Source organism: Poecile atricapillus, chromosome Z (assembly GCF_030490865.1).
Source record: "Poecile atricapillus isolate bPoeAtr1 chromosome Z, bPoeAtr1.hap1, whole genome shotgun sequence".
NCBI lineage: Eukaryota > Metazoa > Chordata > Aves > Passeriformes > Paridae > Poecile > Poecile atricapillus.
In genome coordinates, this window is record NC_081289.1 from 97836125 (window position 1) to 97847509 (window position 11385).

The 11385-nt window shown below is 48.3% G+C and overlaps 1 protein-coding gene across 1 annotated transcript; it reads left to right on the plus strand.

Moving 5' to 3' along the window:
• Positions 1–6365: 6365 nt before the first annotated feature.
• Positions 6366–11385, plus strand: HEMGN (hemogen). The gene is made up of 4 exons (XM_058827846.1): positions 6366–6535; positions 8822–8915; positions 9326–9627; positions 10783–11385. The coding sequence occupies exons 1-4, from the start codon at positions 6454–6456 to the stop codon at positions 10890–10892; spliced, it is 588 nt and encodes a 195-aa protein (XP_058683829.1). The 5' UTR covers positions 6366–6453; the 3' UTR covers positions 10893–11385.

Here is an 11385-nt window from a genome sequence, read left to right on the forward strand (position 1 = left end):
ACCCCAAACTGAAGAATTTTCACATCTACTTTGCTCCTGGTATCAGGGCCATCTTTGAGATTGTGACAGGGCTCAGTTCTGCCAAGGTAATAGTGTCAGTGTACATCAGCAGTCTGCAGGGTTTCCTTTGCTCCTTCATCTCCCACTTCTAGCACATGGACACAACTCACCTTTCACAAAATACCTACAACAAGGCCATATAACTTGGGCAGGCAAAGGGCCCCCTTTGCTTACAGAGATCACACGGCGAATGCAAGACTTGCCTCCTTAACTCATTTCAGTCCTGTACCAGATCTCGTTTTTGTACAAAATTACCAGCTGAGATTTCTGATCATCTTTGAGGAGTGCTTCAGGGTGAATTGAAACCTTCCAAGGACAGGTCTGTGCTCACCCACATGAAATCATGTTGCTCTGACTTGCTGCCATACTAGTATCCCATGCAGCTCCCATTTGCAGGCATCTGAGTAGGAGTCCAGGGTCCACCATGTGGTCAAGTGAACTCCCCAAAGTCAGGGAGATGTGCCAATATCTACTATGACTATTGTGCTTGGTCAGCTGGAATTCACCCTCTCACCCAGTTCTGCACTTTGCTGGAGCCACCAAGTGGGACACCCATAGCACCACAATGCACAACAAAGCCATTGCTGACAGATTTAATGCTGCAGCTGGAAATAGTATTGAGGAGCATAAAACAGATGTGCTCAGTCAGACGGGTTGTATCCACTTCTTTCTGTCCCAGAGGTAACTGCTGTCATCAAAAACTTTATTGTCCTTAGAAAGTTCTCTCCCAGGCTGAAAAGTCCTAGCCTGACTAGTTGCTCAGGGTTATCCAGAGCTTTGATTTTCTCTGTTTTCCCTTCCTGGACCCTTTCCACTTCTGCAGAGAAGGGGGACACCTCTCCATGGCTGCTGCTATTACCTCTGCATTTGTCCCAAGGCTCTGAAAGCCTGTTTGTCCCCTTCCAGTCCCTAAATAGCATGGAAAAGATTGTCTGGCTGTGTGCTACTCTCTGTGTTGCCAGGTCTTCTCTGCAGACCTTATTGTCTCCCCTGCGCCATAGGGAAAGGCTTTGGTAGGGCTATGAACCCCAAAACACATCCATGGTGAACAACACAAATGTATTGCTCATTCCTGTCCTGAGGTTTCTGCTCCTGCTGCTGCCAGCTCAGCCACAGGCAGGATTTATTTGGGCAGCTCTAACCCAGTTTTCTGCCAGGGCTGAGGGGAAGGTTATGCCCAGCTTAGCATAACTGGGGATCATTCTCCCCTGGGGTGGGCGAGTGTCACCAGCATCTCAGCCCCACACCATGGCCAGCTGCACCAGCAGAGTGACTGTAGCCCAAGAGTGTGTGTGCTATGTATGCCCTGAGAGCTACGACTATTTATGTGCAGAGGCAAGGAAAAAACAACACAGACCATCCAGAAGCTCTTCTGAAGAGGGAAACCACATGCCTCCAGCACAAAGTGGAGTGTTTATTCAGAAACTGTGGAACTAAAGCACAGAGTAATAGGCCAGACCTGCAAGGTCAGAGCATGGGCAGCCACAGGACAGGATCAGTGTTGACTCTACACACAGCAAATTCAGAGGTACTCATCCTCCTCTGGGATTTGTGGATTTGGCTGTTTATTTTACATGGCTCAAAAGCAAGTGGCAGACCAAGGGAAGGGTGAATTGATTGAGCACTACCACAGACCTCAGGTCCTGTGCAAGACCAGCCTGGTGCAGAGAGACTGACTCTGAAGCCAAACAGATCTGTGTCTGGCAAGGTCAGGTGAGACTCAGGAACCAGCTGGTGGACAGCAAGATGCCTGCAATGCCCTGATCTGTGCCAGAGAGTATGCATCTGAACTCACACTTTTGCATATACTTTTCCTGTTCAATTTATCTGTGTGTTTCTCATCTTTTCATGCTTCAGTCAAGGCAGGAAAATAAAGGTACTATCTGCTTTCACAGGCAGCACAGTTTGTCACACAGAGCAATGAGTAGTCACACTCCCAGAGCAGTGTGTTGCAACCAGACAAGTTTCCTCAAGTCAGGGAGTGAAGGACAAGCCTACAAGTTGATTCTTTGTCATTGTCCTGTGAGACAAAACTGGGAGAAGTGCCCTGACACCCAGAGTGTGTAAGAGTGGAAGCAGCATGGTTCCCACAGCTGCCCACGTTGACCAGGGCTGCATCCATGACTGCAAGGATATGTAGGTCTCTGGATAGTGCTTTGCAGTAGCTTTGTCAGATAGGGGCAACAGATACCCTTGAGGCTCACAAAGACCTTTGACTTACACATAGATCCAAAGCCCGGTGTTGTGTCTGCAGTGAAAGCAATCCCACCAATGGCAGGATCCAGCCCTAGGAGTGTTTGTCCCTTGGACAACACTTTTCTGGGATATTTGTGTGTTGAAAGCTGTGTGGGGGCACGGTGAGATGTCCCCAAGGCTGGTGATGTTCCCCTACTGAGCAACTCCAATGACATTTGAGGAGTCTGTGACACTGGAGTTGCTCAGGTTGCTGAACACTCAGTTGACGTCTTCCAGGGCCTCACCTAGGAAACTGGATGCATTAGTGGAAATGGCCCAGGGCTAGCTGAACTGAAATGTGGAGAGAAAGGGGATGGAAGCAGCGCTTGGACCACTGTAAAGTGTCCAGCTACAACAGCTCACGTGGTCAAGACTGGCCAGAAAATTTAACGCACTTGTACAAATTTCTCTGCAGCAAAGGGGGTGCAGCTTTGGCCACATCTCAGTCCCTCTACTTCAGAGCATAGACAACTTGAAAGCAGGCAGTGGGACCTGCAGTTTCCACATTGCTAACCATTACCAAAATTTTCTGTGGGATACTGAAATGGCTTCCTTGGCATTTAAAATAATTTACGTTCAAAGAACAAGTGTCTTCCAGATATTTCCTTTCTGAGATATGCAAGTGCAAGCTCTGTAAGATTTTAAAGTCCGTCTATTCCATTAAACACCTCTGAAGAATGAGGGGCACAGTGATATTTTCTTTTACAAATGCTCCCTTCAAGGTTGAAGACAGACGAAATGGAGAAATATTCACAGTACTGACTCTGCTGTGTCTTATGGGATTGTTTTGCTGAGTCAAGAGTCACTTATCAGCTGTCACCAGGCTTTGGGGTGACTGAGTAGATGGTCGGTGTGAGAAGCTGAGTGAGCCGCAGCCTGAGCACGTGCCCAGTTCCCATGGAGCACTGAAACATGCAGGGATTTCCACCCTTTCTTTTGTGCTTCATGCCACCTGCAAGCAGCCCAGAGTATAGAATCATAGTATCATTTAGGTTGAGAAAGACCCTTAAGACCATGAAATCCAACCATTAACTGCCATGTCCCACAGGAAACCACGTCCCTAAGCACTAGGTCTACACATCTTTTAAATACCTCCCGGTACGATGACTCCACCACTGCCCTAAGCAGCCTGACATCCAACCTAAACCTACCGCAGGGCAATTTGAGGTCCTTTCCTCTTGTCCTATTGTTTGTTACTTGGGAGAAGAGATGGACCCTTACCAGCCTACAATCTACCATCAGGAAGCTGTAGAGAGCAATAAGATGTCCCTTCAGGTTCCTTTTCTTCAAGCTCAAGTCCCCCAGCTCCCTCAGTCGCTCCTCAAAGGACTTGTTTTTTAAACTCTTGGCCAGCTTCTTTGCTCTTCTTTGAGCATGCTCCAAGAACTTTAGTTTCTCCACCTGGGATGGGGCAACCCTGGGTGTGTGTATAGATTGGGAAAAGAAGCTAGAGAGTAGCTCCATGGAAAAGGAGCTGATCAGTGGGAAGCTGAACATGGTTCAGCAGTGCCCTGGCAGCCAGGAGTGCCACCTGTGTCCTGGGGTGCGTCAGGCACAGCATCACAGCCGGGCAAGGGAGGGGATTGTCCTGCTCTGCTCTGCAGTGGGGCGGCCTCACCTCGAGTGCTGGGACAGTGTTGGGTATAAGAAAGACATTGAGCTCTTAGAAAATGTTCAAAGGAGGCTGACAAAGAGGGTGAAGGGCTTTGAAGTGAAGCTGTATGAGAAGCAGCTGGGGTCACTTGGTCTGTTCAGTCTGGATGGGACTACAGGGAGACCTCACTGCAGTTACAGCTTCCTTGTGAGGGGAAGTGGAGGGGCACACACTGATCTCTTCTCTGTAGTGACAGTGACAGGATCTGAGGGGATGATCTGAAGCTGAATCAGGGGAGGTTTAGGCTGAATATCAGGAAAATACCTGACCATATTCCATAATCTATCGTAATACCAATTGAAAACTGTGAAGGGGTTCTTCACCCAGAGGGTGGTTGGGCACTGGAACAGGCTCCCCAGGGAAGTGGCCACTGTACCAAGTGTGTCAGAGTTCAAGAAGCATTTGGACAATGCTCTCAGGCACATGGTGTGATTTTGTGATGTTCTGTGCAGGATCAAGAGTTGTACTCAATCACCCTGCTGCATCCTTTGCAGTTCAGCATATTATGTGGTTCTGTGATAATGAGTTTTTTGTAAAGAGGGACACAAAACCAGAAACAATGCTCAAGGTCTGATATGTTTGCCCCTCCAAAAGCACTGCCTTTGCACAGTGAAGTATCCTGCCAGGATACAGTTTTCAGACATCTGCATGACCAGGTTGTCTCTAGGGTTTTGTGGCATGACACAGCTCTGGAACATGGACACTCTCAGCAGCTTGGGACACCTTGTCTTCATTTGTGACTGAGCTACAAGAAACTATTCCGTGAATGACTTGGTAGCCCCACATCTCTTTATGCCATCCATGTTCCTGGCCCACCCTCCCATATCAGAGCCTTCCCATATCTGCACTGCTGCCACCACCCTGTCGCTTCTTTTGGGGCTGTTAGACATACCCCACCTCTCTGGAGGTACCATGTAATCTGCACTGGACACAGGGCAGGAGCCCTAGAGTAAAGTGGTAACTCTGGGGATAAGAAGAATGGCAGCAGAGATGACCACAGACATCCAAGGTTACATTTTAAGAAATCTACATGCATGAAGTTTCAAGCTCTGGAGCTTCCAGGGACCTAGAGAGAGATCCTGCTTAGAGCACAGGATGTACACTAAAAATAAAACAGACTGACAAAGACTGGAGGCAGCCAGATCTGCTCATCCCTGAGGAACTGCTTTCCGCAGGGCAAGTCCTCAGACTTCTCAAGGAGATGGGATCATCCCTGGGATGACAAGCAGTCAGGTCCCAGAGGACCTAGGGGTAGACATGTTATCAAGTTCTTCTACCACTTTTGAATTCATGGGGGGCAGGGAGGAAAGGGATTAGGGGCACTACCATCTGACCAGTTCATAATTGTCTCATGGAGAAAAGTGCTGATAGCAGCTGAGTGCACTAGAAACTGGCTAAAGAGGTATCTCTGGTCCATCAGAGCTGTTACACACAAATCTTGAGCTTTTCTGTGCTATCCTGGCATAAGAAACTATGAAGGCAGTTTTCAGGAGAGGCCAAGATTACCTCCTCATCTCACATGCACTGATCTAGGGGCCTGGCCATTCCCACAAAGCAAGGAACAGCCTCTCAGCATTGAAGCCACTGTACCAAGCAGCAGCTTCCCCTTTGCAGCGATTCTGGCCCTGCAGATGGTCCTGTAGAGGCTGCGCAAGCCTGCAGGGCTGGGGGCTGCAAGGAGCTACCAGCAGCTAGGAGCAGCCACTTAAGGAAATCATCCTATGCAGGGCAAGGGAATAGCTGGGGCTTCCCACTGGTTTTACTGGGGCTGCCTGGGTCGCCATCCTGCTTCATGAGTGAAGTGCTTTGTTCATGGTCCTAATCTACAGGGTCTGGACCAAAGAGTCATTAGGAAGTCCTCAATATGCACAGCCAGGCTGGAATGGATTTATTATTCTGTCTGGATCCCAGGAAGGTGGTGCAGCTCTTGGACAGGTAACATGTCTGTGACAGTCTCCATCCTGAGGGGTTTCCAAAGAATACGACAACACAGCCATGCTGACCTCATGAAGCAGCCAGTCCTGCCACGGAGGATGTCCCTTCCTACCAGCACTGCTTGGATCATATGCAAACACCTTCAGACAGCATATGTCCCATTTCAGATCTCTCAAGGGGTCCTTAGAGACTAACATGTCCCTGCATCTCACTCTGGAAAGCAGCAGTGAGGCAGTGCCACATCCTGCCCTGCCATATCCACTACAAAGGAGAGCTTTTGAGTCACAGTTTAGCAACAGTGAGTGTAAATTTCCTATCTGAAGTGGAATTATTTGTAGTATAAAAGCATTAACATGTTTTGCAATCCACACAGTAGATCCTGGACAGAGACTCACACACCTTTGCACTCTGATAAGGAGAATATTATTACCCTCCTAGTGGCCTGGCCAGATAAGAGGTTTGGGGCGGGCAGTCTGCATTTTTTTCAAGCTCTCATTATGCTGCACCAGTAGCTCCAGATGCTGTTTCCAGGGAACTAAGCTGCTTTCTAATTAAAACTGCAAAGGGCAATGGAGAGTTTAGGCAAAGACCATGCTTCTTTGGACTCTTCCCTGCCACCCTCTGCAGCCTGTGAGGAGTATGCTGTGCCAGGTAATGATGAGAACATTCCTAATTTGAACTTTTGGAGAGAGGACAGCATGATTTTTGTTACCAAGTGTTTCTCGGAAAGAAACTAATAATTATTAGTCTGTGCTAGGGGGTGGAGGATGCACATTTAACTGCAAATATGTGTCTTTTTACATGTTATGTTTCAGATCACAAAGGCAGAAGCACATATAAAGACTTTTCAACTAAAGTCCTTCAGAGAGCATCAATAGATTTTTTGCAGACTGGCAGTATTGCCTCCTTGTTTTTATAACTTGGTTTTTCTTTCTCTTTTCATTCAATTTCTGTTTCTTTGTGTCCTCTAGTAAATTTACTTTCATGAGGATGTATATATTTTACTGTGATCTTTCCTGCTTAGTGCTGACAGGTGACAGCTCTGGAACTGTTGTGGGAGTGCTTTCTTGGACCAGTTAGAAGTGAATGAGGGGTGTTTTCTCAGAATGGACTGGGAAGGAGACTGATTGCAAGCAGCTAAAATTACTTTTACAGCTCACAAGACATTTTGAAAGGAAAAGAAAATCACCTTGGCTGCAAATGGGGTGTGCAAGGCATTATGTATTTCAGTAGCTGAACTGAGGCCCTGTGCAGATCATGCTACTGCAACTCGTAACCTCATCTTCCCAGGGAGTTTACTGCCTTTTTACTATGTGGATGGCACAGTCATCTCCTGCTGGCTGAGCCCTCCTGTCTCTGTTACTACTTCATGTCAGGGAACAATCTCCCAGTTATCTTGGAGTTATTCTCAACTTCCCTGGCCAGTGTCCTGGGCAGTCAGACGTAATTTTAATAGTTGACTCTGCTTTGATGAGGACATTGAAGCACAGACCAACATAAATACTCTTCAAACTAAATTTCTGTAAGATTGTTATCATTAATTATCAGAAGTGTCTTGTGTAAAAGTCTACTTTGGGCAGAGACTGGCTCCTGCTGTCAGTTTTGCATTGTCCTGTCCTGGACCACAATTTTTCTTGCATTTAATAAATATGTGGGATAAAAGAGATGTAATCCCAGCTCAGCCTCCAAAGTCTTTCTCACCTTGACACTTCTACCATCTGATCAAGAGAATGACAAAATGACAAATTTTCACTGATTTCACTACTTCAGTGCGCACTGAGGCATTTTGTGTGGATCTGATTAGCTCTGGAAGGAGCAGGTCATAGTTTTGCTTTTCCCCTTGTGTGAATTTTGTTAAAACTATGAAAATGAATTATTTTGTGATCTCTTCAGTATATGTTTGGGAATTCCCTTTCCCTCAAGGCCTCAGGGAAGTAGTGTTGCTCCCTTTGTCTCCTAGGATTGGGTCTCATGCTGCTTGATTTGAGACAATTTTTTATTATCACAGTTTAGAGTCTATGCTAGAAATCATCAGGGATTGCTATCTTTTAGGACAAAGACATGGAGGAGTGAAGTCCAGACCATTTTTCAGGCTGGTCTTTGCCTTGGGAAGCAATTTGGAGCCCTTTGCAACCAGTGAAATGGACACTGCTTACCCTGGCCAATGAAGGCATGTCAGAGGGTGACTGGGATCTGGGGAGTGCTCCTCTCTGCTGGTGGCAGTATGCAACCTGCCCAAATAATAAAGCCACTGTTGGAGCTTTCTCATATCAGTTTGTCTTTATTCAGCCCTGCCATGGTCTTCCTCACAGCTGCAGACCATCTTGAGGCTGTTTGTGTGGTGTTAGGGCCAAGCAGCCCCAGCAGTGTGTACTAGCCCTGTCTTGGTCTCTGGCTGGATCACCATCGCCCCACAGGGCCTCAGCCCAAGGCACATGAGCATCTGTGTGGGTAAGGCTGTGCCCTCTGGCTCATCCTTGCCCCCACAGAGCTCTTCTTTTGTGAAGGGCTGTCTATTCTGTGGGTCAAGGCTTTCTCCTTGGTTGTTAGATAAACATCTTAATTTCAGTGGTAGCCAGTTCCAGCTGTCTGGGAAAAAGGGTAACAAGAGAGCAAACATGAAGAATTACCTTTCAGTCTGTACCGGTGTTTGATCAAAGGCAACAGGCCCCAGGTCTCTGCAGTAGGGGAGTAGGTTGGACATGGGTCACCCCAAGGAATTGTAATTGGAAATCTAGAGTAATTGTCAGGCTAGGAGCCTGGGAGTTTTGGTGTCATCAAATCCTACCCACTGAGGCTCTGCTGGAAGTACAGCACTCAAGTAGTTACATATCAAGACCTCTTGGACAACAAAAAGCATGGCCTCTTGCATCAGTGCTCTAGTACCAGGCAGGGAGGGATCAGAATGTCACGTTAGCACTCACTTTATCCTTGTAGATGTCATCATAACCCGTCGCTTGAGAGACCGGGAGTTGCTCAGGAAAAGAAAAGCAGAAGCCCTGGAGAAAGATTCAGCTCACTGGGTTCTGAGGTAAATCTTGCTTTTTCTGTCATATTGCTTTTGTGGTGCACTTAACCTGAGCCCAGACATGGCCCAGCCCCTCCAGTCAAGGACAGAGCCATCAGTATTCAGTGGGGAAAGGTGACCTGCAGCCAGCAGCTGTTCAGTTATTGTGGGGAGAGATGCATGGGGTGGTATCAAGCAAACATAAGTCATAATGTGGGGCTGAGGAAAAACTTGTTGCCCAAGCTCCTGCTCACTGCTGCAGTTACAGGAGGCTGTTGTGCAGGGCCCAGGAGGGGGCTGCAGAACTGCAGCTTCTGCCAGGATGAACTGGGTCACAATCACAACAGGGGGACGTAGCAAAGCCTGCCTTAGGGCAGAAGGGAAAGTCCTTTGACCTATTCCCAAGTCATAATCCCTGTGAAATCCCCTGGCAGAGACTATAAGACCGAACAGCAAAGGAGAGCCAGAAGAGCCAAAAGAGGACGGGGCCGTCAGGCAGTGGTCAAGGCTGTCCTGGAGACAGAGCCAGCAGTGGACCCCCAGCCTGACGCACAGGAGAAAGCTGAGCCCGTGCCCTCTGAGCCAGTGCCCTCTGAGCCAGTGCCCTCTGAGCCAGCACTGCCTGAACCAGTGTATCAACAGCAGCCACCTATGCTGACCATCCAGAACATGGTCGGTGGGATGCAAGCAGTGGCAACGGAAGGGGAGCTGGCAGACAGGAGCTTGGACCCTGCTGGTGAGTTTCCACAGAGCTGCTGGCCCTGGGGGGCGGTGCAGGGCTGCCTCTTGGGGACTGTCAGCCAAGGCTGCCCACCTCATCAACAATGATCCCATAACATCTCCAGGCCATGGGTCCCTACCCCACAAAACTTGGCTAGCTGAGAGCGGGTTGGGGGGGATGGTGGGACTGAGGGGACAGACAGCTCTCTCCAAGGTCAGGGGAGTGATAACAAGTCCTCTATTGTCAGTCATTGGAATGGGGTTGTGGACCTGGTCCTTAATAACTCCTTGTCCTAAGAACACTTCTGTGTCTCTGCCAAGAGCCATTTTAGCGCTGGCTGATATCTCTGTGGAGATCTCTTCTCTGTGGAGAGAAGGTGTGTTTTTTTGTGACCAGAGCCAGTTGTGGGTGCCAAAGTCCAGGCGTGCTCTGTCCACAGTCCATCCAGTTTCAGGACTGACACAGGGATGGCGGGAGAGCAAAGTGGGCACTGGAACAAGGGTGGGTGTCTTCAGGCAACAACACCTTTGAAACTGGCCAGGACTGAGGCATGGAGGGCACTAAGCTGGTTGGAATGGCAGGCTGGTGTCTGGGCTTAGAAAATCCATTTACAGCTACCGCAACAGGAGCTGTTCTCAGATCTGGCATGGGAAGAGTAGAGTACATTTGCTTTAGCAGTCAGTGGGTCAAACATGCAGGTTGCTTCACAGCCAGGAAAACTTAGGATCTGCTTCAGAGGAGGTGACAATCCTCTGACCCTCAACTACTGCATTTCCAGCAATGTCTGTGCAGTGGGGAAGAAAAAGCCTGTTGCTGCAAGGCATGTGGTGCCCTCATGCCGTGGAAAACAGCAGTTCTGTGTCCTGGGCTCTGGGGTGGGTGTCCAGCCTCTAGACGTGAGGTCTTGAAATGGGCAACCATTTGCGTAGTGGTTATTGCCTCTGGCTTTAAACCCGCCACTGCTTTACCTTCTCCAACTCCCCTCCACAACTAGGACTGCCCTTGAAAAGCAGGCAATCCACCCTGAGCTACCTAGCACCTTCTCCAGGCATCTGCAGGAGACTGGCTGTGGGGCTTTAACATGGGATAAATGGGATACTCTCTCATGCAGAGGAGTAACGCATGAGAGCCCCCCAACATGAAATGATCTGTCTCTTACATGCCTTATAGGTGAGGAGGATGTGCTGAAACCAGCAGAAGCAGATATACTAGAAGAGTTGAATACTCCTCTGGGAAAGGACCACCAGGACAACGAATTTAACACACATATTCTGTATTAACTATCTGATTACTTGGGGATATTTTTTATTTTGACTCTTGCCTCACCAACTTGATAAGTATGGCAAGTGATTTTGAGCAGCTGCTTTTTTGGGAGTCATAAAGCCCATACTCTCCTTGTCACTCTGCTTTCTATGCTTCTTCCAGGCTAAGGAGGCAGCCCCTAGGGAGTTGCCTGTGGCTTATGAGCCCCCCGCTCTCTCTGCAAACAGGCTGTTTTACTTGGGCCCATGGAAGGCTTCACAGTGCTCTGCTATGCTACAGTTCAGTCGTACAGCCCAGCATCCATCTGTGTTCCTGAAAGTCATTTCTTATTTGTGTGACTGGCATTGCAGAGCTAGCACCCACTGTGATTTTTAGCCAACTGGAGAAGCCCAGCTTGGGCTTTTTACTGCATCCTATAAACCCCACCACCCTTTGCACCATTATTTTCAGTCTGAAAGTTTTCCTCATAGCCTGTTTTCCTCTGCAATAAACATCTTGCTTTCCTAAAGC